At 37.1% G+C, this 27,729-nt stretch overlaps 1 protein-coding gene across 1 annotated transcript in view; it reads left to right on the plus strand.

Moving 5' to 3' along the window:
• Positions 1–16,550, plus strand: part of FTCDNL1 (formiminotransferase cyclodeaminase N-terminal like) — a 39,218-nt gene extending 22,668 nt beyond the window's left edge. Inside the window, 3 exon segments of the mRNA XM_073218566.1 lie at positions 173–358; positions 9,091–9,363; positions 9,366–16,550. Of these exon segments, the coding sequence (XP_073074667.1) occupies positions 173–358; positions 9,091–9,363; positions 9,366–9,526 (620 nt within the window). The 3' untranslated portion in view covers positions 9,527–16,550.
• The last annotated feature ends 11,179 nt before the right edge of the window (positions 16,551–27,729 follow it).

A 27,729-nucleotide genomic window follows, 5' to 3' on the forward strand; every position in this document is an offset into this window, starting at 1 on the left:
GGTTACACAATGATGGGAAAGTACTTAATGCCACTGAACTGTATACTTAAGATCATTAAAATGGTAAATTTTATGTTAAATCCATTTTACCACAATACAAATTATATGCTTTATTGTCTTTAATTGGGCCTGATTTTAATTTAATTTTCTTAAAATTTCCCGTTGACCATAGGCCTTGCTGAGAATCTGGTCCTGTGTGTTCCTAGCTGTAGTGTGTTTCTCTTTGGTGAGGCTGACCTGCCTGAGAAGCGCTGTCTTGTCCAGAGAAGGAAGCAGCTGGGTTGGTTTGTAAGGAGGGATTTCAGCACCCTTGAACCTGACCTGGGAGCTGCACCCGCCTGGAGATGTGGTTTAACAGGTCCTTGGTATAATTACACTCTGCTTTTGTTTTTAAATTTGATGATAGAATCCTGAGGTCCCATTCATTCGGTGCCTCCCATGTAATGCAGGAGGGTTGCAGCTGGGGCTCCTTTTGGAATCAGGTGAGTGTCTCCTCTCGGCTTACACTCTCATCCATGCCCTCATAACTGACCAGAGAAGCTAGAAGCGCCCAAGTGTGATATTCAAGACAGATGGTGAGCCGTGCAGCATGGCCACTGGCCATGAGAATGTGCAGCCCTGGCGCTTGGGCAGGACCCTGGAGGCGCTGCTGCTGTGCCAGGCACGAAGACATGGGGGGTAGGGACCTGTGTAGGTGTTACTGTTAGTTCATAGGAAAGTTTTTCAATACTTGAGCATCCAGTGTGGCCAAGTTGATACTCAGCTAAAAATCAGTTCTAGAGGCACCCTGGGGAAAAGCTTTTCTAGACAGCAGGCTTTGAGAACAGAGAACGAACACCAGGGGTGGTATTCTCCCCTTCGCCTGGATCTCACCAGCTCTTGCCTGTCTCTGCTACCCCAACCCTTCCCTATGCTTAGGTCATACCCTAGGAAAAGACTGTAATGTCCTTCTCCAAAACCCAACCCCAGTCCCTGCAGGTCACCATCCTAAGGCCACTTTTGAGTCTTAATTCTTTCATTCTCTAAGAGCTTCCAAGGGAGTCAGAAATTAAACCATATTAGGTAACATTTTAGTAGTCTGTTAACACTGAGCAGTTACTAAAATACTGTATACTCAAGGAACAAAAGGTGGGCAGGCATAAGAAACATATTTCCTCATGGCACAGCTTTCTGCAGTTACACATAGTCCTTTGGTGCAGGATTCTGTTATCATGCAAATGATATCTATAGTCATGTAGTGCAATGAATAAAGAACAGGCTTTGAGACTAGTTCAAATCCTGGCCTTGCTGTTTATTGGCTGTGTGACCCCAGAGAGCTCCTTAATTCATTAAGCCTCAATTTACGTATCTGTAAAATGGACATAATAATTGTATCTCCCTCATAAGACAAGTTAAACTAGTGTCTATTAAAAGTGCCAAGAACAATACTAAAGGACCATTTTTTTCTTCCCCTTAGAGAGATTTGTAAAAGTAACTATAAATGTGTCAGTATTTAGTTGTAGACAAAAGGAAGAAACTGATTTTTCCTTGCCAGCCGAATCTCACCTTTTCCCATCATTTGTCTCACAAATGTACAAGCGTAATTTTTGTGACTAAATTTTCATAAATCTGTCCTGGCTTCTGATCCGAGCCTCCCTGAAGGCACCATACCACAGACCCAGTCAGGACAGTGCCAGGTGATTGCGATTCCAGACAGTGGGCAGGACTAGGAACAGGGAGAGTGTTAGAGCACAAAAGAACTGGCTGTAGTATAGGTTAGGCAAACGCTTAAAAAACTTAATTCTCATTTTTGCAGTGCTGTGAGAATGAATGGGTATTTGGGAATAGCTTTAAACTGATACTAAAAGCATATCTCATTTAAGATCAAATATTCATATTATCACTAGTTATATTTAGTCTTCTTAGAACAAATTCATTTGTAACTGTTTAAACCAAACCGAGTACTGCTTCCCAATCTCATCTGATGAGTACCTGTGGTTGGGATAATTCCACCTATTTTACACTGTTTGTGTACAACCTATTGGTATTTCTAATTTCCTGTCTTTACTCCACATGGAGATCTGTGATTTACATGGAGAATTTCATCAACATCTGAAAAATCCAAAGTTAAGACTTTAAAATGCCAATATTGATATAAAAATGTTTAAAGATATTTAAAGGCTAATATTTGATACTGATAAAGGTATAGTTAGAGAAATTTGTGTTGCTAATGGTAGTATCAATTGGTATAAATTTTTTGGAAGTGAATCAGTAGTATGTATCAAAAGCTCTAAAAATGCCTTGCAGGAATTCTAATTCCAACAATAAATCCTGAGGAAAAAAAGAAAGGTGCATGCATTTATGTACAAGTATGCTTATCAAAGCATTATCTATAAAGCAAATGCTGGAAATAATATAAATATTCAGTATTTGAGAATAATTTTTAAACAGTGGCATATGTAAGTGAAGACATGCAAGTATCAAATTTTGGAAGAATTTTTAGAGACATGGAAAATACAATACATCATAGAGAGAATTTGTATTTAATTAATGAATGCAACAAATATTTATTAAGTACCTGGTATGTGCCAAGCACTATCATCAGTAAGCAAAACAGAATTTATATGCCCTCAAAAAATTTATATTCCATTGGGGAGTCGGGTGAGGAGACACACAGTAAATAACAAGCTTAATAAGTGATGAATTATATAGTAGTATGTTAGAAAATGCTAAGTGCTATAGCCAAAAATGCTAAACAAGAAATAAACAACAAGGGGCGTGATGAGTTTGGAGATGGGGGTGAATTAGGGTTTTAAATAGGGTAATCCAAAGTAGGCCTCACTGTGAAGGCAACATTAGGGGCAGAGACTCAGTAGGTGAAGCTGTAGCCATGCAGAAAAGTGGAGAATAGTCTCAGGCAGGGGGAATAGCCAATGTCAAAAGCCAAAGGATATCATGTAATATAAAAAGTATGACTTCACAATGTTGTACAATATATATACATCTATTTTATTATCTCCTGTATATTTATGAGAAAAACTTTTTTCAATTCCTAAGCTTCCAACTTTCCCAATTTCTGTTAATTGATTTTGTGATTATTTTCCATCATATTTCATGAAGGATAATAATTAAGGTTTTTCAGTGGTTAGTTTTATAGATATTGGGTTCCAATGCATTCATTTAGGTTGGATTCAGTGGAAGATTCAAATAAAAAGGGAAAAATAACACAACTTTTCCCCATAATATGTCTTTCTGTCTAGTATCTCCTGACAAGTGGTAAAAACCTTAGATGTGCAAAAAACATGAAAATTACTAGAGTTGCCAAGGTTAGGCATATAACTTCATCAAGAGACCCCTCATTTAATAGGCTCAAAGTAGATGTTAATGGCAGAAAAATAAAATGTTTCAAGGAGGAACAGTAAATAAGAGATGTGGATAAACAATTCATTTCAAATATTTCACGAACCAGATTTTAATTCAAGTTAAGACATGATCAACTGACATCTTAGGTTACCTTACTTGTGCAGATTATCCCTTTAAAAACATTTATGTAGGAAGGAATACAATTCTTTCATTTATTGAAGCAAAATTTATAGCACCTTTGTCATTAGGGTGCAAATGTTACTCATATAATATTTAAATGATTTTAGTTTCCAATGATGGCAATTTCCCTCATTTTTAGATTTAGCAGCTTTATATATTTTCCTAACATTTTTTAGTTATATCAATATTTCTCAACATATTTTTCCACTCTTCCCATCAAAATAGAAAAGCCTCAGCACATTGTTGCTATGTTTATTTCTTTTCCTTAAAAAATTAAATAGAAATGATGGGTGCTATCAACCGAACACTTACAGTTAACTTTTCAGTGACAAATTTATCTACAGAGGAAGCAGAATCTATAAGGGAACAGGTTTCTGTTTTGAAGTTCACTAAGAATATTATAAACAGAAGAGGGAAAAAAAAGTGAGCTCAGAAATGATTAACACCCTTACTCAGTGCCAAACACACAAAATCGTTTAAACGAAATTCCTTTTAAAAGTTTGTAGTTGGTCAGCTCATGGGGAACATAAATAAGGGCAAAGCAGTAATAGTTGATACTTTTAGATGTATAAATAAATACTTTATACATATATATTTTAAAACCCTAAACATTTATGGGGTAATTTAAACACTGCTGGCTTATATGTTGTATGAATGGCCTGCATATATTCATCATTGTTTAAAAATAACAGGGACAATTCTTTGAACTATAGTTTCACATGATGCCTTAAGAATCAGAGATGAAGGTAATTGGTACATCTTAGAATCAGGGACTTCCGTTTAGTTATTTAAATGGGTAAATGAAAGCTGCCCCTGCTTACTTCTCTCTCTGTAAGTAAGAAGTAAAGCATCAAGCACTCTCCTTGACTTTGAATAACCCAATTTACACCAAAAATTTTACCTAGCCGTGGAAAAATAAATTTCAGTTTTAGAATAGATCTTGTTTTAAGGAACCCATTTTCATAATTTTCTGTTTGTAAATCTTATAAATTTTCTATGCTTGTAAATCTAATTAGGGTGACAGAAGGTGAAAATCTCAATGTGTAATTAAGTATGTAACATGTAAGTGAAACATGAAGGGTTTAGGTGCTGCCTCTGCATGAACTGATGAAGGGCACTGTTCTGCTGTGGAAAGCCTGGGAGCAGGCCCGTCACCTGAGGCTCCCCTCACCTGAGCCACTTCCACGACGATGTTAATGTGCACCTACCTCTGTAATTTCTCCTCTGAATTATTGCTACACTGAAAGATTCGAAGTTGAGAAATTGAGGCTCACAATTGTTCAGCAGTGGGGAAACATCATAGCCATTTTGCAGAAAGAGGTAGTATCCTGAAGAGGCAGAACTTGAACTCAGACCCACGGGGGGGCATTCTCAGCCCTGTGCCTCATGATTCTCACTTAACTTTCTTTTCTGTGGATTTGGCCACATGCCTAAGAGACCTGCATTTTTCCTGTCACAGGAGCATTGGACTTAGCAATTATGTTTTGAGTTTTACTGCTTTAGTCATCAAATGTCCTGTTTCAGCTATGGCTTCTCTATCATACATGTTCTAAAAAATTTAAAGTACCAATAGGTAATGATGAGTAATTGCTTTTGGTATAATAACTGTATTTTTGAATCTGAGTTCTGAGTCGGTTGCCTTGCTTTGTTACTCTGAAACAAAGACCACATTTAGGCTAGATTTTATCTTATTTTAACATTTTTCATGTTTTCATACCCAGCAACCTGCATGGTTCCTGGCACTCAGCAGGCTTTCAGTAAAAACATGTTTCATGAGGCAGTTGCATATTGGTCCATTCGAATCTCTTATTTGTTCAAACTGTAATGTAATCCACAAATTTGAAGCTCTCTCTTCAGATATAAAAATGCCAAATATCCCAAAACACCACCTCAGTTCTCTCCTTGTATATAAAATATGAGCCACTGAAGAGGAGCTTAATGTAGTAAACAGAACTTCTAATGACATCACTGAGCAAGTTCTGACCCCCTAAAATGAAACTCCTTCTGTAGAGGAAAATCTATAGAATCTTTTCACCTTTAATTGATTGAAGATGATGGTGCCTGGAACTATATTTTAGAATAATTTTGATTTAAAGGGGGAAAAAATGCATATGTTTCTTCAGTGCTGCTTTTTCATTTTTCTAATGGGTTCTTCACTATTGTTTTGTCTGAATGCAGCTTTTTATTTGTTATTCCAGACGTGGTCCTACCACAAGCATCTTTAAACCAGACATTAATAGCATAGTTCGCAGTCATTACTGCCAGTGCTCAAACACAAATATTGCATTTGTGTTTGCTAAAGCTACACATCAGATGTTAATTAAGTGCATTTGAGTTTTTTTCTGCTTAAACAATCTGGCATAAAGAGTTTACATCTATATCAGTTCACCATAAGGTCTCTACAATATCTAAATCACCAGCCGCACAGTATATGATAAATACAGTGTTTCCACACAAGAAAATAACAGAATTGTCAGGAAAACATCAGGCCTGTTACATTTTCCTGTGAAATAATAGCAACTCAATCTCAGTTTCTTTTTCTTTTTTGATAAAAAAAAAAGTATTTAACTAGGAGTAAACACCAATATTTAGAATGATAAATTTTTCATTAAAGAACACATGGGAAGTGAAATCATATCAAAGATTTTTTTCCTTGTTTTTAGCTTGCTTCAGGGCGTTTTGACAGTTGCATTGGAATAAAATTGGAATTTCAGCTTTGCAGTGAGGAGATTCATGCTGCCGCCAGAGCAGCTGAGTGCCAATCTGTGGAAGGCAGGAGCGAGCAAAACCGCAAACTGAGAAGCAAACTTTCACATCAGGTTTCTAATTTTAGACCAAAAAATGGAATTACTTTAATTATATGACATTTAACTAGAAATATGATTTTTCTGGGATTAATTATCTCCCTTATTTAAAAATTCTTACTAAGTTTAAAATAACAGGAAAAATAAAATTCAACATTTGAATGAAGTCAATGAGACTGCTGGATTTAAACAGAATTTGATAGAATTGGATCACCATATTGGTGCTGGATTTGGGAAGGATTAAATGGAGGAAATTGGAAAAGCATGAGGTTGGGCAGAAAGCAGCTTTTTTGCTTCCTCCCTCCCTCCCTCCCTTCTCATGGCAGAGCTGAGTTGTGGCCTCATAACCCTAAAGGGAGGACACAACTCACCTGCTAAAGTCAGAAACTGTCAGATTTATTGAGTGTCTTTGTTTATTCATTGCTTGAATGAGATATGACGATAAAACAAAACGAATTATTGTGTAACTAAAGTAAATACAAGAATTTAAAATACACATTAACAAGGGCATATACACAAAATGAACATTCTGTGTTAAGTGGTTACCTCTTACTTAAAAGAGAATATAAAAGTTCTTCTGGCGCTTTTTTTATTTTCCTAAGAAATAATTATCTTTGAAGGAATTTTTAAAATAGTATTTTATTTGAATTAATTTATTTTAATAAAGTAATTTATTTCAGTAAGTAGTAGGACAGGTGTATTCCTTATGAAACTCCTGTACTTAACATCTAAACTTTTTTCTATCTTTAATAATTTACTTAGGGAATAAATTCATTTATTAGCAAGAATGATCACCATTGGAAATTCTATTAAAAATGGGACAATTATTAGGAACAGGATAAAAGGTGCCTTGGAATTTGCAGAGTGGGGGATTCAGGAAAAGGCCGATGGCTCTAGGGATGGGAGGGCAATGCCACCGTAGTGGTGGAGGAAGAGCCCTCGGTCTCTGTGGAGGAGCTTCCATTGAAAGGACTTACTCCCTCAAGTTGATGAATTACATGTGAATATCTGAATGTTGACTGAGCATACCGAAGTTTTGGAATAGCCAAACACAGTAAGCCCAATACGTATTTTGAAAAGTTGTACTAACTATAACCCAGTTGTGTGTGTGTTTGTGTACGTATATAGGTGTGTGTGTGTATACATTCTTCAGCAAAATCTGAGTGTAATTAGCTTGTTGGAACGATGATAAAGATGAGGCCACTTGCATCAGAATAGGGTATATATATATATATATCAGTTTTGAAAAAATAGGACTAATTTGTCACATTACCTGTTGAGGGGCAGGGGAGAGTGAAAACATGCTTGAATGTCTTTTAATAAATGACATTAGCACTGACAAATAAAATTTCCATTTGTACTCTGTGAAATTTTAAAACTAGTATAATTCTCAGAGATATTTAGGGTAAGTGATTGAGATTGGTGTATGAGATTATGAGAGAGAGATGTATTGACTGTTAGGAAATTTAACTTTTATGAAATCATCATTATGGACAAAAATACTGTAATCTGATTCATTCCTACAGCATTCCCAATAGGAAGAGGCCCAGCCTTGGGAGTTGAAATGTTTCATAATTACATGTGTGGGAAAAGATGAAACATGGTTTCCATGTGCTGATTTCCTGTAAAGCGTCTATTAGTGTGAGAGTACCCAGGCCAAGCAGCAAAACCCCCAAACCACGGCAGTCTTGGGGAAAGGGAACTCAGCAGGGTATCTCTGATATTATGAGAGATACTGACATTATGAGTAATAAGTTTGAAAGTAGCAAAAAAAGTACTGACACTAAAATAATGTTGAAATAATAGCTAAAAAATTGTCATATGCTGAATATGAAGTCAGCCTTTTATCCCCTATCAATGCCTAGTCAACTTTGTTTTGGAAATCTAAGGTTCCCCAAAAATAAAGAATTGCAAACCTAAGCTATTTATACCAATGCTAATTTAACCAAGTTGTCCATCTTACAATGTAACCTAATTAGAGCAAGCCTATTTATGTAATCTGAGCTGCACCATGCTTGAGGCAGGGAAAAGCGGGACATTTGCCCCTGGGTTCTAGACTAACAGTGCTCTAGATGCCGATGGCAGTCCCAGTCCCTTGGAATGCTGGTGATGGAAGGAAGGGGTGCCTCCAACAGATTATACCAGAGAAGATGTACACAGTGCTCCACACCCCACCAAACCCACATCGCTGTGAGACGCAGGTGCCATGTCCTTCCCAGCTCCAAGGCTGTTTGTCCTTTTTTAGTGACCTCCTGTGCTGATAAAGACTGTTGCTGAGGTCATTTGAACTGGATGTTAATCTAACTCAAGTGATTTCCAGTGTGTGTTTGAGGAGGAAGGGATGGGTACAGCGTATGATTTACTCCTATCTCCCTGGCACTTAGGTTTGGCACTGAGGGCAGTAACCCTGTGGAGATGGTCTTGGAAATGAGTCAAAGGCCAGTGCTTTTTGCTGCTGTTGATATTTAATTCTCAGGTGTGCTTTCCTTTTTCTGTTTATATTTTGGAAAGTCTGGACTCATGTTAACTATTCTAGAAAAAGCTTTTAGAGTGGATAAAAGTATCTTTTGGTAGCTCACATAGCTCTGTTGTAGATATAAAACCTTGAGAGAAAATTCCAGAGTTGACAATTAGGAATATATGTATTATTTTTAAATAAAAGCAATTAAAGGAAACTCTCCTTGGATTAAAATTGGCTAAAGAATAAAATCTTCAGCACTAGGCTTTTGCTTTACTTAATTAACATGCTTTTCTAATGATTTAGGCATCAGAGCCAGCCCATATTTGATGAACTGCAACGTTACTATAGACTCTCAAGATTTGGCTTTGGGAAGAGAGATCGCAAGTGCCATTTGGGGCTAAAATGTGAATGGATTGAAGGGTGTTCAAGCAATGGCTTTTCCCCATGAAGGGAAAGTTGAAATAGCTTGCAATGTAGAGAGTTTTGAAGACCAAAAATCTACAGAAACCTCTGAAGACTCTCAATACATGGCTTACAGTGTCCTTGGGGACCACTTTTCTCATGTATCTCCTCATTACTAGAAACTCAAGTTAAAAAGTTGACAGATGATTGGGGAGTTGGTACTATAGGGAGAGCATTAATTGGATTTATACCCCAAGAATGCAAGAACTGTGCTAAATATGCTATCAAGGAAGGTATTGGGGAATTCTGGAAGATACGGGGAGGTGTCTTCATGTGATCCGATCTAAGGTTCACTGAAATTTTAAGGACAACTATCCATCATTACAAAGTGTTCTTTTGGCCAATGAAGATGAGGGGAAGATACAAAGAGCTTACTTGCAGCCGTGTATTGGAAAACTAGAAACATACTAAGTTCAACAAATACAAATGTTTATAGAATGTCTGTCATTGTCCTATAGTTCTAGTAGTCACTAGAACTTCATGAGAACCTACTGTGTAAAAGTTTTTGCACTTGCATGTATTAGAAGCCTTCTTAGATCAGCTGGATAAAACGGCCGTGGAAGTGAACCACTTCTAATTATTGTGAACAAAACTAGAAGTGGACTTGATTTATTTTGTTTTCCTGAACTCTTTATTCCCAAGTCCTGTAATCAACCCTCATTTCTCAAGTAATCATTTATTTTTAAACGTGCACTTTAAAAGATCAAGTACTAAGTAACTAAAAAGCAGGGAGAATCATAAAATAAAATTACTCTTTCAAAGCATGATTGTTCTTTTCTTGCCTCCCCACTTTTAAGATGACCTATTGTTCATTCCAGAGATAACTCCAAAAGCCAGATTTGTCTAACTTTTTAATGTTTATATAGGGAGATGGAATGGTGATGTTGGGCATGACTTCAAGGAATTGTTTATCCTTTGGGGTATTTAAACGGAAAGTCTGAAGGTTTAGGGAATGTATTGCTTTTGAGCAAAGAGAAGGGTATCAGAGGAAGAACTTTGTTTGAAAGAAATCAAAATATGCAGCCTCTTTGTCAATTAAAAGAAGCCAATGTTGGGGTAATTTTATGTAAATCTTTAGTATTTATATTGCTTTAGTACAAGGTGCTTTCTGTTCATAAAGCACAAAGAAATGAATTTTTCGTAGGTTTTGTTGAGCAAGAAAGATTAGGTCTTGTCTAATAAGAGCACATAATATGAAATTTATTTTAAGGAATGAAAAATAAAAAAGAGGCTGAACTCAGTCTTTTCATAGGATCCAGTGATCTCTCCTGATATTCTTTTACTTACATTTGACTCTTGAATCTGATTGTATTAATTTTGTTCCAGAATTGTGATCTTGTGGGTATTTTCTTTTTGATGTCTATATATACAACAAAGATAGAGAAATGATAGAGTAGATGTGGTTTTTAGGTAGGAAGTTTAGTTGCCATAGTGAAGAGAGAAAACGCTGTCCAGTCAGACCCAGTGGGCCAGTGCCTCAGGGTGAGCGCCGCCGAGAAGCAGCAGTGCCTCGCTCTCCTCTTGCTTTGGCAGAGGCCGCGTGGCCTCGCACAGTGGGCCTGGATGCTGGGCTGGAGGACTGGAGCCCTGGTCCTTGCTCTTTCCTTTCATGTTGCCATAGTTCTGTTAGCTATTAAATTAGGAAAATAGATCCTTTCCTGACCTAGCACACCAAGGGATTAAATGGAAGTACTTGGTAAACCATAACGTACAAATGAAATATATTATGAATACTCTTTCTAGATCTGTTCTAAAGCTTTGTTCCATTTTTGGGCATCATTATTAAATGGAGGAAAGAGGATCAAAGCCTGTGATGCCAGTGGGTCATTTGATGTCATAGGAAGGCTGATTCACTTGCCGGTTACCTGCATTAACCTCTCCAGGCTCATATCATCGCTTGCCAGACTGCGGGCTTTGATCAAGACCTATTTAAAACCAAATATCTATTTAATGGGTGCAGAGTTTCAGTTTTGGAAGATCAAAAAAATTCTGGAGGTCGATGAGGGTGATGGTTGCACAAAATGTGCAATAATTAATGCCACTGAACTGTATACTTAAAAATAGTTAATATGGTAAATTTTATGTATATTTACCACAGTTATTAAAAAGTATATATTTCACAAAATTTAGGAAAAAAACTAACCATAAGAATAAGATAATTTCACTAATCCCATGCTTTCTAAATAAAATGTTGGCAAATTTCTAATATTCATTATAAAGTATATAAACATGGAAGGCCTGTTTTTCCCTTTTTAATCTATTATGATGGACTCTGGCACTGTCTATGAGGTTCAGTTGATGGTTTAAAATAGAGTTGATTAAATTTGGCCTTTGATTCAGTTGTCTATTTAAAAACAATAATTTACTATTTTTGCTGTAAATTATTTTCAAAACCACAATACACTTCTTAACCTCACTCATATTCTTAATTCCCCTTTTCCTTGTACTGTCTTGCTCTCCCTCGCTCCACCATGGCTTTTTAGAAAATCTGAAACAGCTGTAAGTTGCTGACGGTTTATCCCATGGACGGATACCATATCATCAGCTCTTTCTATGCATAAGCTGGCAGAAGTAGCTGGGATGGATCTACAGCAATTAAGGATTATCAAATTGGGTTGAGAAAATCTGACAAAATGAACTAACAAATACCCTGACTCATATTAACCTTTTCTCCTATTGGTCTCTTAAAAACAAACCAACAGTTTGTGCAAATGTTCCTGCAGTGTTTTTTTTCCACAGAACCACAAAGTGGACATTGTACAGAATGTGGCTTCATAGCTCATTTAACCTCCACCTCCTGCCAGATGACTTTGCCCATGACTTGTACCAGTTGTGGGTAGGACAGAATCAATGTGGACAGAGTGCGTTTTATCAACTCTAGTGTTTTTGCTCTATCCTACTTTAAACTTCAACTTTTAGTTTCTTTGAAGAGAGACAAGGAAAGCAAAATGCTAGGCAATGGGGGTGACAGGGACTTTTGTTTTTATGGGGGGTTGTCATCTGTATCCAACCTGTATTTGGGTTTGACGCAACAATAAATTAAAACTACTTCAGCATAAGTGGGGAAGGACAGGCTAAGTAAAATGTAACTGCAAAGTAAAACAAAATGGGGAGTAACATTTTCATTCCTCACCATAATGAAAAGCCTTAGTCTGAAATTGGTTTGTATTGTCTTGGAAGTGGCGTCCGTGGTCCACAAAGGCCCCCTTCTGAGAGATCTGCAAGGAATTTATCATTCCCTCTGGCTGAGCCAAAGCAGGCTTGATATACAGTTTTGTTTAGTATAAATATTCTCATGTTACTGTTTACTCTGTGGGGATATGCGGATCTCACTGACAGGGTACGTGCTCCACTGCCTTGCTTTTAAAAGACATTTATTTGACTCTGTTGTTTGTACTTGCTCAGAAACTTATGAGAACAGCCTAGGCACTCGTTTGATAAGCATCCAGACCATGCTCCCGGAGTGTGTTGTGCTCGGGGCTTAGAAAAGCTTATTGTTTTAAGCAAGCCTGCACATGGCTTAGAAGGAGCCCATTTTTCATAGGTAAGAACAATTAGGACACTAACAGCAGTCTCTCTGAAAGCTTCTCTAAGGTGTAAGGAAATGCTCTGGGGAGGCGTGGCTCTGGTTGCACTCAGCCTGACGTTGGTTTACTCTGCCATTTCTTTTGTCCCTATTTGCAGTATTTTGAGGCAAATTAGTTGGTCATAAATTAAGATTTTGAGTCAGAGACCTAAACATGGGATGAATTTCTCTTTCTAAATATGCTGTATGTATGTCATCCAGCTATTGTCTCCCAGCCCCACACCAACCCTTCTATACAATGCTTTATGCCACTGGGACTCAGCAAACCACATTTCTTCATTGCCAGCTGGTTCCTTGTTAGGCTCTGCCAATCTGGGGTACCAAATGGGAAGGCTACAGGGCTGGAGGAGTAGAGGGCCTTGCTCTTTGCTGTTTGCATCCTGTTTCCAGCAGCCCTAATAAGAGCAGTGGCTCTTATCCTGACAGTGGCTCTTGGTTTCAGGCTCTAGCTTTTTTTCTGACACTTGCAGACCTGGCCTCATCATGCTTCTAGGAGCACCAGCAGCAGCTGAGCCCCGGCTCTGCAAGGCCTCTCTAGCTCCTGGGCTCTGAGAACCTGAACCTCCTGCCCTTGTTCCTTCAGCCTTAGGGTGTAGTGCTCCCTGCAGTTCCACCGCCGTGATACTGTGTCCTCTCTGCTCTTTCGGTTCTCTGACAGCTGTTGATCAATTTTTTGTTATCTCTTTTGAAATACTTAATGTGGTTTCTGTTTTCCTGCCTAGATCCTGTCAGAAATACATATTAGCAGACCAACTGAAGGAAGGGAAAATACTGCAGAAAATACTTAGTTTGAATATAGGTCCTAATGAAAACAGCCTGTTGATTACTCACCTTTTGCTCTCATTAGCATTTTATTCTCTTAACTTTGGTTTCTTATTATCAAATGCTATGTTCTCTTTGATAGTCTTGCTATTCTTTAAGCTAATAGGAAGTCTGAGTGTTGTTGACTTGGGGTAAAGATGAGAAATATGGTAAACCATTGGATGTTTTCCAATGAATGTCTTTCATGAAGTGGTTTTTTTCCCACCAGTTAAAATGTAAACTAGTAAAATTTTAAAAATTAAAGTCTTTTCAATCTTACAATACTTACATGTAGCCATCTTCACCTGCCAAGTAGATGATGCTTCTGAGCCAGTCGTTGACTCCCAACCAGACACCTTTCCCACACCTTCTGTGTGCCATTTACTAACATTTTTTTTTCCTCAGGAAAAAAGTAGCCAGTCACTGTTCCCAAACTTTTTAAGTACTTATATCATCCTGAAGATCAACTGCTTTGATAAAGCAAGCCTTGTTATTGATGTGGTCCAGCAACGACCCATTGTTATGAAACTGTATTGTTTGTAATAAGTGTAAAGAAATTTTGGTGATTGATAAGTATTACTCTGTATCCACTCCAGAATTATGTTCGGTAGTTCATCTTCATGATACTGATTCCAATATTTCACAAGGATAAAAGGAGGGTAAAATAGCAAGAGACAGGGAAAGAAGTCTTCACTGAACCCTTTTAACATCACTAATTGTGGCCACCTTTCACTGAATTCCAGCTGAACGTCAGGCACTGTTATATGATTCTCCTAACAATCATCTGGAGTAGGTGACTATAAAGTAATAAAATTCCCGAAGTTTTAGCCCACTGGTCAACCAGGACCCTCCTCCCACCATATCCCATATCCTGTAGACTTCCACCACTGCTGTAACCCTAAGCAGTGCCTTAGGACCACATCTTCAGAAGTCTAGGCCTTTCCTCCTAGGCCTGGTCTCTACTTTCTTGAGACCCTGTCGGAAATTACACATACAGTTAGATGTCTCCCCTCAATGGCCGTTCTAGAGGATGGCCTACCTCAGAATCCTAAAATTTCTTCCAGACCTTAGACCTCTCTCTAATACTTCTGTACTCTTCTCGCCTTTAAAATTTCTTCCATATCTGTCTTTTACACAGTTACCATATACCAAATTCTTGACCATTTATTCCTGCCTGCACCTGGAAGATCCATCAGCGTCTAGTTTCATGGCTCCCTGCCCAGACTGTCCATGCCCCCTCGACAGGACTTCCTCTGTGCTGCTAGGCACAGCCCTAGAGCCTACATGAAATGAGGAAGTGCAGGATGAATCCTCACATCCCCACATTGCTCCCAGACAAATTTCCATGAATTGAGCCCCCAAACTTGCTCCAATTAATTGGGAGATTTCTTGGCAACACTCCCACCGTCCTGAAAGCCCCAAGTTGCCCACAGGTCTCGGAAGGGCTCCCACCAGTGTTTAAGTCAGGGATGAACATCACCACCAGATGGTGCCAAAACTGCAGCTCGGACCAGGGTGGATTTGGACCGTGCAGCCAATACCCCAGCTCCTGGCTGGCCGGCTGGCTAGTCACTTGGGTTATTTCTTTAGCTTTCAACTCACATCCCCACATTTTATGCAGTTATATTTTTGGGGGGCTTAACACTGAGTTGTGGGAGAACTTTATTGATCTCTTAACTACCTTGCTGGCTAGACTGAAAAGTCTCTTAGGATAAGGCTCTCTTCTCGAGTATTTATTGAGAACCTAGTGTATTTTAGTGGGGCAGATTCCCCATGATACGCTAATGAAACTTTAGTTGCAGATGCCCTCATTGCATGGAGCCCTTGCCAGACCTGGGACAGACCCTGGTAATAAGCTCATAGGGTTATATAATTTTGTAAAACTTGCAAAAGTGGGATATTTAGCCACAATTTGTTGAAACTGTTGTCTTTCCCCATTTATACTTCTTCATGAAACTTCCCTTCATGACAGGTGGTGTTGGAGTGGCCAGGGTCAGCCTCGTGGGCTTGCCACCTGTGCAACAGCCAAGGGTCCTATGCTTGGGCCAGTGCTCTCCTGCCACTGAGATTCTGAACAATTTTTAAGGCAGAAGACCCCCATTGTCATTTGCTTTGGGCCCCACAAATTATGTAGTTAGTTCTGGGAGTGGCAATGCATATTTTTGGACCCAGTTAAAGGGGAAGTTGAGTTGGGGATAATTGGGATTTAGGAAGATAGATTTCTGTGGTTCATAGTCCTTTCTTTCCGTGTGCAGTTATTAAGTTATTGCCAACTCTTCCTGTGACAGGAATGGCCTCCATGAATTCTCTCCTTACCTCCTGTGGTGTATCACCCAGTGTTGTGACACACAAAGCAGGGACAGAGGATTGTCCCAAACGAATGTGTCCTCTGGTGCCCAATACCAGAAACATGTAAGTGGTGGAGGAAATACAAGGTGGAAGAGGTATGGAGCCAGAAGCTGTCAAAAATCTTTCTAATCATTAGTAGCATAAAATCGTAAGCAAAGGATGTGATTCTTAATGAAACCCCATCTTGAATGAATATATGTGTCAATGTAATACATATAATTAAATACACCAGATTCTTACTTTTTTTCATGATAATCCTCTGAAATAGAATTGATCAAAATTCCTGGGTTTTTTGGGGGGAAACAAATGTCTGGTACAACCCCAAAAAGCAAGTTTGTGTGGGAAGTTGCCTCCCAAACATTAATAATTATAAACAGATTTCTATCAACTGTCTAGAAAAAATAATGAATTGGTTTTATGTTCTCTTTTTATAAAATGACAAATCATTGTCATTTGATCAAAGAGTATGCAGCCATAAAAATGTATAAAACGTGTAAAAAAGAATTATGGAGATAATTAATGAAAGACATGCTATTTTCAGGAATTTACAACAATAATAAAAATATTTCTCCACTTTTAAAAATGTGTAATTTGTTGTGATTTATTTTCTCATTCTAAATTTACTTATGAGCTTATTTTTTTACTTTTTTATTGATTTTTAGTTGAGGTATAACTAACATGACATTAGTTTCAGGTGTACAACATAATGATTTGCTATTTTTATATATTGCAAAATGATCACAGTAAGTCCAGTCAACATCTGTCACCATGTGATTATATTTCTTAAAGATGTTACTCAAAGTTGTGTAAGTTTCAGACTTCACAGAACCTGGATATTCCCTTGTGTGCTGAACATACGTGAGCTTTTGACCCATAAATTATGTCATTTAATGATCCTGACACTCAGCTGAGATTGATATTACCCCACTCTACAGGTGCAGAAACTGAGGCTCAGGGAAGTTAAGTAACTTCCTTGAGGTCATACAGCTGGTGAGTTGCAGGACCAGGTTTCCATTTAGGTTTGTTCCTTCTGAGTTTCATGCATTTCACCCATTGCTCTGTAGCTACGGGACGTCTTAAGAGCAGCAGGTTACGTGATACGCTCCATGATGCCTCTCCTTTCTTTCATAGCTCATGTCACAGTGAATATCACCATCATGCTTCATCCTCCATGGAAGAAGCTGTTTTATTTACAGTACAGAGGCTCAGCATGTATAGTCAGTGGGTTAGTTCCTTTAGGTCCACTTGTTCTCAGGGGCACCTGGGAGCAGCTTCTTGTTCCAAGCACTTTCTTTCTCACCTTTCCCCCTCCCAGGCAGTGGGAGGTCTGGGACTGCAAAGCAGTGGGCTCAGAATAACACCAGAGAGCTTTAGAGTCGTACAGTTGGAGATGCTATCATTTATTCATTCACACCTTCATCAGGATGCCTGGTACCCATTTCCAGAGGGTGGGGGTGGTAGCCGTTCACGCCGTCAGTGTGTCTGTTTCATAGTTTTGTATTTACGTAAACTGAGTCATCTTAAAATGGGGGAACACCTGTGTCCAATTTTCCCTGGAATGTACAACTGAGTTCTCTTATACTCCTCATTTCAGATGAGGTTTTCTGGATGACACCATCTGGGAACTGTCACTTTGATTAAAGTAAATATGCAGCATAGTTAACACTGGGAGCCTGTTTGAATTTCCCGAAGTAGCCACATCTTACAGAAGCAGAAGGCAGCGGGCCCTTTGGGCTGGGAGAGCTTGAGAGTGTTGCATTCCACGCTTTGGTGTCAGTCGAATGGCGGTGTGTGGCCAACTGAGCTCTGAAGGGTTTTGTGTATTTTTCTTTTCTTACCATTGGGCTTTTTTTTTTTCTTTTTCAGTTTATTTTGACACTAAGGAGAAAATATATAAAAATAAAAAACTTAGCTTTATGATTGCCAAGTTTTTCTTCCAAACTAAGAAAAGAAACCAGTTGTTGAAAAATATGATGAATGGTATCCTTTGTTTTATTTTCCATGTAGCACATGAGGGCCCTGCTGTTGGAATGAGGCCAAATTCCCCAGGCAGGAGGGAGCAGTGGGCTGAAAGGAGACCTACGGATTTGTGGGGGAGAGGAGTCAGGTGATGTGGCAGGATTTTCTCTCAGCTCTTGCAAACATCTTTTTCCTTTCTCACATGCTACCCCTCCTATCGTTCTGTCATTCTTTGTGTTTTCAGCACTTGCTACTGATGAGGATGTCATCTATTTGTAAGAACACAGCACTGGTAAAATTGAGGCTTTCAGCCTTGAGGTTGTGGTTTTCCCCACTTCCCAGCTACTGACTTATCTGAGTGTGGGATCATGTACGGTTGAGGGCAATAGTCAGTTGTTAATGTGGAAGCAAACCCTACAATTGTTAGCACCATTCCTCTTTATTGTTGTCTTGTCACCAAGGGGTCTCAGAGAGCCATAGGGCAGAGAATCTTGAGTTCAAGTCTCTACAAGTCAACCTCAGAGCAATCTGCTTCTGATCTCTCTGCCCCCATCACGCGGCATGGAGAGGAAGGATGGATGGGAGGGTCACACTTCACCCTCAAAGAAGCAAGGAAAATGTCTCACATGACTTTAAGACACCCACATGTTTCCTGAGAAGTCAAATCTAAAATGGTCCTGGGGATGTGGGTAACTGTGACTCAGGACCTGCAGCACTTCCCCATTCAGAAGTCACCTCTGAAAACTACGTACCCTGGCTGGTGTATTTAGCTCCTTTATTATAGATTTTGTTTGCAAGGGTGTTCTCACTAGACTGTGAGCTCTTTGAGAACAGAGACTGTTTTATTCACCTTGGTAATTCCAATGCCTGGCACCAGAAGATCTTTGTTGAATAAGTTAATGTACAAATAACTGATTTCAGAGCCCTGGTGTTGGGTCAGAACTAGACAACTCTAGGCAAAGATGGCTTAATAATTTATCAATTGACATCAGGTTTTGTTGCATGAAGTTGAGTTACATTGAGGAGGTACATTTGAAGGAACTTCTTAATTTAAATTAAACTTCTAGGGAACAGAAAGTTGTCACTGCTTAGGTGTGAGCCTGGAGAAACAGGATGGAGACACCAAGATTCTTCATAAAGACAGAAAAATGACTCCATCTGACTAACTTCCCATGGAAACATCAGCAGAGGGCAAAGTATTAGTTTGAGTGCCTCACACCTCTTCCTATTGTCTCTACTCTTAAGTTCAGGCTGTCTTTTAATGCCCCATGATCCACTTGTAAACTCTTTAAGCAAAAATGATCCAGGTTCTGTTCTGTGGCTACCCGATTGGAGGCTTTCTCTGCCTGCTTCATTCAGTTAACTGAGCTGTGCTGGAAGGTTCAGTGATTTATTCTATGTAGTCTTTCTGTACAAACAATCTCAGGCTGAGGGAAAGAGACTTAGTTAAATCTCTCAAACACTAAAAATGCAGAATTCATGTTTTGGAAAACACCAGTGAGCCAGTGTCCTCAAATGTCATCAATAAAAGACAGTCTCCATCATCAGCTTTTCATTAACTGAGCTCAGAATTGTCTCCTTTTATTGCTTTTTACGGGTTTACAGTATCTCATTTTTCCTTGATTCTGAATTTTTCACACCATATGGCCACTTCTTTAAGTCATTTTTCAGCTGCTCTATTAAATAGTAAAATGAGATTCAGAACAGATTTCTTTGATTTTAAAATAGCATTTTGGGTGTGTGACTTTTGTAAATAAAAAAAGAACTAAAGCACTCAAAAGCATGAAATTTCAGGTATTCCTACCCAGACAGTAGAATATTTAACTTTCTACTTACTTAGAGTAAATATATCTTTTATCTCATGGAATTTCACCTGTAATATAAATTGAGTCATACATCCTGCAAATTGAAATTCATGTCTACTTAGATAAGATTTAGCCTCCAGTATTGCTAATGAACATAGACTGAAAATGGAATTTAAAGTATATCTTGTCTAACTATTCAATATTATATTTCTCATTAGAAATGATTGCTATAGCTTATGAGCATACATACTCCATATCAATAATGTTCTATTGCTATAACGTTATGATTCTAATATTTAATAAAACAAAATGTAGGATTCATTTGTTTTTTACTTTTTATCTGGAATATTTAGTGTCAGTTCCTTGAGAAACTGCAGAGGGAAGAGTTGTTGCTAACATCTCAACAATGCAGAGCTGGTCAATGGGGCCTTAAAACATATAGTCTTGCAATTTAATACAATTTACTTTGTGAATTAGACATTTAAGAGGCTACTAAATATTTGCTACTTGTTTTCTGAGCCAGAGAGGGAATTTTGATGTAAGCTGATTGCATTTTTTTTAAAGGATAGTACTTAACAAAAAAGAAACCGCTGTGAATTTTGTAATATGAGTACATTTGCCATTGATCCAGACTTTTGCAGCAAGGACTGTGTCCATCACAGTTAATCAGCTCATGAGTATGTGATCTGAAATCTTCAATTACCCATTAAAATCTGGACATTGACTTGAATAAATGACTGAGCTTGAGTTGATTGTTTATAAAGTTAAAACCTAGTGCACTCAATATCCAGAAAGTCAATAGTCTCTTAATTATAATTGAATAAAGTCAATTTTAAGCAGTATACAGTTTGTGAGTGTTATAAATACAGTTCACATGTCTTAACTAGGGATGGTTCTATTCACTAGACAAATACACTTCAATTGAGGATAAGTCCATTGAATTAGTATATTTTGATTTCTATTGATATTTTTTAGTTCATTGTTTATCATGAAAGTAGCATTCTGGAGAGCAACCATTCTAATAATTCAGGTAAAATTCTGCTTTTCCTGAATTACTTGGTATATTCATTGTTGTTATTGTCACCATAACAAGCTTACACAGAATTTTTAAATGACAGTAACAAAAAGTAAAAAATGATTTTTAATCCTGTTTAAAATTTTTAAATCACAATCACTTCCTCATGCTCTATGATATCTTTTTCCTAACATAAATCTCTGGAAGACATAGAAGGTATCTCCCAAAGTACGATTTCTAGAATGTAAAGATTATCTTTAAGGGAAGATTAAGAGGGCTACATGTTTTCCACAGAACAAAAGTCACTTCTCAGCATTTACTAAATAAGCATCTGGTGAAGAAAATTACAGAGACAGGGTCTTTTTCCTAAACACTCTGAATTAAGAGAGATGGCACTCAGCCACACTAGTAGAAGAATGAATGACAGCGTGATGTCGACAGTTAACCAGGAGGACACACATTCCTCAAACTGTCGTCATTTTCAGCCTAAAGGTGAGCTCGGATGATCCCCTTCTTTGAAGGACATCCCAGGGATTTGGAAGAGGTATCAGTCCTGGCAGTATGTAGCTTATTCTTCTCAGACAAGTATTTATTCAATAACTATTTGCTGAGGATCTACTGTGTGTCTGGTGAGTTCTAAGAGATAGACAAGCTCCATGCCATCAGGACGTTTGCTTTCTAGGGGTAGTCTACAAATAAACTAGTAAATAGAAAAATTGTCAGATGATGCTAAGCACCACATAGAAATATAAAGCAGAGTAAGGAGGATGTAGGGGTCTGGAGCATGTTCGCATTTTTGTAAGGCTGTGAGAAGACTTCCTAATAAAATGCCTTTTGAACAGAGCAGGATGGAAAGAACAGGGTGTGCTTGTATGGGAAGAGAGGCAAGGCAGTAAGAAAGCTGGAATGAACCAAGCAAAACCCTCATTTCCGGCCACCTTGTATTCAGTGAGCATGTTTGACATAGCATAACAAGTGACAAAGACACAACTTATTCTCGCCAAAGTGTCCCTTCTTTTCCAAAATACTATTTTGGAAAAATAATTTTATCTTTTGCCATTTCTTGGATGACTTGTATAGCAAGCATTGGGTTGGCAATTTGCAATAGTACAGGTTGAAATATTTTTTGATGTCCGTTTATTTAATAAAGAAACTGATGCTTAAGTGAAGTCAAGTGATTTCCTCAGGCCAAATATAGCTTTGAATGGTAGAGCCAGCATGTGACCTCAGATCAGTCTGACTCCAGAGTCCTTCCCTGCCTGCTGTTGCCTCTTCAAAAGGGTAAGGTGCCTGGGGAAATGGCAAAATGGATGGATTATTAAAGTAACTTCAACAATCTAAATGTCCATCGGTAGATGAATGGATGAAGAAAATGTACATATTCACAATGGAATATAACTTAGCCATAAAAAAAGAATGAAGAGACAACATGGATGGGCCTAGAGGGTATTATGCTAAATGAAACAAGTCAGAGAAAGACAAATCCATATGATTTCACTTATATGTGGAATCTAAAAAGAAAAACAAATAAAACAGAAACAGATTCATAAATACAGAGGGCAAACTGGTAGTTGCCAGAGGGAAGGGGGTGTTGGGAGGGTGGGAGAAATAGGTGAAGGCAATTAAGAGGAACAAACTTCCAGTTACAAAATAAATAAATCACAGTGATGAAAAGTGCAGTGCAGGGAATACAGTCAATAATCTTGTAATAATTTTGTATGGTGACAGATGGTAGCTACACTCATGGTAATGTATATAATTGTCAAATCACTATGCTGCACACCTGAAACTAATATGATATGTATAATAATAATATAATATGTTAACTCTACTTCAGTTTAAAAAATAGCTTCAAAATGTGACAAGTATTTGTGTTCTTAACTGAATGACAAAGGCTGAATTGTCTACTGGGAAAAGTCAGAATAGCAAATGGCTGCCAACCTCTAGTGGGCTCCATTAAAGGCAGCAAGATTTTCTACCTCAGAGATGTGGAAACATGAATATTATCTGGTAAATATGGGCTCTTTGGGCCAGGGAGCCACATAATGGTAACTCTTTTCTCCTCTCAAATGAGAAATATTTGCTTTGGTTACAATTATTATTTTTTTTTAACTTCTAGGTACTTTATTAGGAATGCTGGTTTTCTGTGCCAGTAGAGCTAGGCCACTATTGTGAGCAAAAGCCTACCAGTTCCTTTTAGTAGCCTTGGAAATATATTTAAAAATTTGCTACCTCCCAACTTTTCTACAGTCTGTGCTCAAATAGACAATACTAATAAGATTAATATCCATTCTATTCATCTGGAATTAGATATTTTTAGGGCATCTGCGTTTTCAATGATGAGTTTTAGAGATTTCTATTCATCTAAGACACGTGAGCCAGGATACTGATTCATTTGACCATCAATGTATGGGAAAGTGATCTTCTACTGGGATCATTAGAGAGGCAGACCTTACTCTTTATGATGCTCCTTTCTGTAAGGTTTTGGTCCTACACTTTGAACTAACCTTGTGGAGAAAAAAATGATAATGAAGTGGAGTATACATATAATGAGTATCTGTTAAAATAATAGCTCTGGAAAGAAGCTAAAGTTTAATGCAACATGGGAATTTTCTGTACTTCTTTAGCAGACTCACATTACAGCTGATTTAGGTCTTGGCCCAGGTGGTTGTGAGTCCTTGATGTCAAAGCCATATGTTTGGTAGAGTGGGGGGATATCAATCCAATAGGCATTTAGACCCTCCCTCCATTCATGTGTGCTACTATACTGGACTTTGCTTTTTTTTCATGAACATGTCTATATCAAAAAATGGCTTAGAGTTTTAATTGGCTTTGTAATCAAATCATGATCACCTTTGAAGAAAGGATAAGATTTTACTGTAAAGATGCACAAGGACAAATGTATAAATTAATTTCACCAAACTTCAGAATACTTTTATTCTGAATAATACCCTTATTCCCCTCTTTGTTCTCTAGTTTGTTTTTAGTAATTGTTATTATTTTTATTGATGATGAATGTTCATATGTTTTATGTTTCTGTCAGTTGCTTCTCATGTAATTATCTCTCCTCCTCCCTCATCTATTCCCAGGAAATTTTCACCAACTCTCAGAGGGTTTAGATAACAATTATGCCTGGGGTTATTTTTCCTTTACTAATATCTCACCTAATTCATTATATTTTTTAACCTCTTGTATTATTTACATTCCCAATAGACTCATTACGTTTCTAAAGGAGCTTTGGGCATGGAATTGCATGCAGGCAGTTGGAATATCAATTCCATAGGCACACGTGTAGCAATCAAGATCAAGTGCTATCTCTAGTAGGAGGAAGGAACTTGGGTCCTCTTGGAGGAAGATAAAGAAGGGCTCATTTCATCACTTTCCCAGGGCATGCCATTGTGTGAATCCAGAAGCACTTCGAGGTCATTGTCTTTGTGTGTGAGCTGCCTAATCCACCCACTAAATACAAATCAAAATTATAAATTTAATAACATACTTGACAGTACAATCTAGAGAGAGAGAAAAAAATGTGTTCCTTAATTGAACCAGAATTGATGATTAAATTACTCATGCTTGGTACTAGGATATTTGAAAATTTAAAAATATTCCCCATGGCTTCTGTTTAGAATCTTGCTTTGGATATGAAGTATGCACATATGAAGTAATTAGAGAGCAATTTGAAGCAGTGCATGAACACAGGAAGGAGATAAATTTCTATGCTGGGCATAAATGGACTGTCAGAAATTATCAGAGGGAAATACAGGCAGTTTTTACAGGAAACATTGCGGAAGGAGTGAGAATATTAAAGAATGAAATAATATGACCAAGAGCACAGAAAAGTCTAGGAAGACTTCTCAGAGGAGGAGGTAAAATTTGAAGAACAAGGCAGGGACCTGCAAAATGAATAACAGAGTTAGTTGGATAGAAGTGAGATCTCTGGTAAGAAGTAATCTTCCATGTACTTTGTAGTCTAGTATCAGCTATTTCTAAATTTACCAAAAGATCTTGTGGCACAATTGCTTTGGGACTTTCTATCTCAAGTACTTGTGAAAATCAATGACAACTCATCAAGTGTTACATACAGAAAAATTATAATTTTCCTCAAATTTCATCTTACTCCATTTGTAGGTTCTTTCAGGTTTTCCTTTTCAACTAAATCCATAGTGAATTGTTTTTCACATGAAATTATAAGGACAAAAAGGCAAAATCCATCATGGAAATCACTCCACATTATTTCTCTCTCTATTCTTACCTTCTAAAGGGAATAACACAGTTAATTCTTTTGGTACCATTATGGAAATTAATTCACTTAAGTGAGATTTTTAAAAGCTGAAAGCATATACAAATATAGTATATGCTTTATCATATAGCATATACCAATAGGTATAATATATACACATTTACCTACATTTATGTGCATATGTGTGTGTGTGTATAGGTATATATTTGAAAAGGTCACCTGATATTTTCCTATAGTCTGTCTCACCACCTAGTACTGTAGCATCAAAAAATTTTCTTTATACTATTAGTACTTTGGAAACCACAGTCATCAAAGTAAACAAAATAGATGGCCTTGACTGTATAATACTATATGGATTTAACATAAATTTTGCATTATGTACAATGACACTATTAAATGTGTTAATACAACACATAAAATGACCAATTCTCTTTAAATTTTAGTGTTTAGCATATTTGTTTTGATTGTACATGTGGGAGCTGTGAGAACAGCTCTGCAAAAATACTTTGCAAGTTACCATAGTGACTTAACTGTAGTGCTTTATGATGTTGTCTTCCCCTGGGTCTTAATTCAGTTGCATGTTTTTTCAATCACAATCCAATAGGTGATGTTTAAATTTTCCTATTAAAAAGTGTGCCTACACCCATAAAATTTTATAACTTTACATAAATGTATAATCTGATCATATTACACATTCTTAAAGTAAACTCTTCTTTTTCTCCTTTCTTTTTGTTGAGTTCCCATAACCTTTTCCTCTTCCTCTTTCCCATCCCAGAAACCTGTATTACCAAATAGTATGTATCCTTTCATTTTTTTTCTCTACTTTCATACAGCTATCTATAGATCTATATATGCATGTACAAAAATGAAGCAGGATTTCATAGAAATCCTTTCCAAATTAATTAATATTCAATAGTTCCTATTTAGTCCTATTAATGGCTACTTAATATTCCATGTTCTAAATGGGCCATAATTTATTTGACCACTTTGTTTCCATTTTTTCTACTATGAATAATGCTTCAATAAACATCATGATACATATGTCCTCACCTAATGTTGGTGTTCTTATTTCTACAGGATGGGTTCCAAGAAGTGGGAATCACAGGGTCAAAGAATACATTGTATATATTAACTGTTTGTAGGAGTTATCATACATAGTTTTATATCTTCTTTTCCAACTTTTTTGTCAGCTATATTATTTACTTCAAAAATTGCCAAGATGATATTAAGTCATACTGAAGATACTGAGCATATCTGCTAAATTCCTTATTTTAATTAAATTTGTTGTACTGTTTTACCATTTAGGATAATATGTTCTTGATATTTTATAAATACTTCATGTTTTAAGTTGTTTTTTTCTTTGCTATTATTCTTAACATTTTTATAATTGGAGATGACCACTGAATCATTTATTAATATTTTCAGTTGATTTTTCTTCTTCAATGTGTGGATGGAAGGGATTGCATTGATAGATTTCCTAACATTAAACCACTTTGCATCCCTTGATTATTGTTGGTGATATTATTATTATTATTGATGATATTATACTACTACTTTTTTTATACTACTCAAGTTACTTTATTTTTGCTAATGTTTTGTTTAGAATTTACCCATATTCAAAGTGATCTGTAGTTTTTTTCCTTGTATTACTACCTTTAGTGCATTTTGATATTAAGGCTGTGCTTCTTTATGAAATAAATGCAAGAATTTTCCATTTTTTTCTATAGTCTGGAATAATTTAAATAAGTCTGCAACTATAATTAAAGATTGGATAAAACCATATTGCCCTGGTGACCTTTTCAAAATGGTAGCTCTCTTCTGTGATAGTTGACCTACTCAAACTTTCACTTCTCAGTTCAATATTGGTAAATTAAAATCAGGAAATCGTCCATTTCCTTTAGATTTTAAAATTTGTTTTCTATGAAGTTGCATATAATATTCTCACAATTTTTATTCTCTTATATCTGTGGTTATGATGAATACTATTTTACTTTTTTTGCTATCCTTTTATTTATCTTTAATCATGTTTTTTGTTTTAATCCCTTTCTTAAAAAATTACTTTTCAGGTCTTTTTAAAGAATGAACTTTTAATATGTTTATCCCTTCCATTTTATGTCTTCTACATTGTGAATTTTACTTACCCCTTGCCATTTTTTTGCTTCCTAGTTTCTTTAGGTTCATTTTGTGGTTATTTTCCCAATTTGGGGGGAGGGAGCAGTTAATTCTTTAATTTTTTGCCTTTTTCTGTAAAAACAGATAATTAAAAGCCATATATTTTCCTCTGCAAAGATCTCACTATATCTCATAGTCTTTATCTAAACAGTTCCTTATTTCTTTTTTTAGTTCATATTTGGGATTTAAGAGAGTGTTTTTAGATTTCCAAGTCGTTAGGATGATTTTGGCTACCCTTTCACCATTAAGTTTTATTACATTTTGATCATATTTTTTTAATTGCTACTTTAAAAAAGTCCCACCCCCTAGAATTCCTCTTTCCCTTCTCTTCAGCTAGAATGCGGACATTCCAACTGCTGTTCAGGGCCAAGGCAGGGAAGTCCTTGGGGAGGGCAGAGGGACAAGCTGGAGAGAACCTGATCCCTGTGTGAGTAGCCGTCTCGAAGAGGCTGTGTTCCAGCCAGGACCTCGCCCTTTAGCACGACTGTGTGAGAGGCAAATAAGCTTCTATCTTCTTTAAGACATTGCTTGTCTTTTTCTTGCTATACCATCT

The sequence above is a fragment of the Manis javanica genome, chromosome 12, assembly GCF_040802235.1.
Source record: "Manis javanica isolate MJ-LG chromosome 12, MJ_LKY, whole genome shotgun sequence".
NCBI lineage: Eukaryota > Metazoa > Chordata > Mammalia > Pholidota > Manidae > Manis > Manis javanica.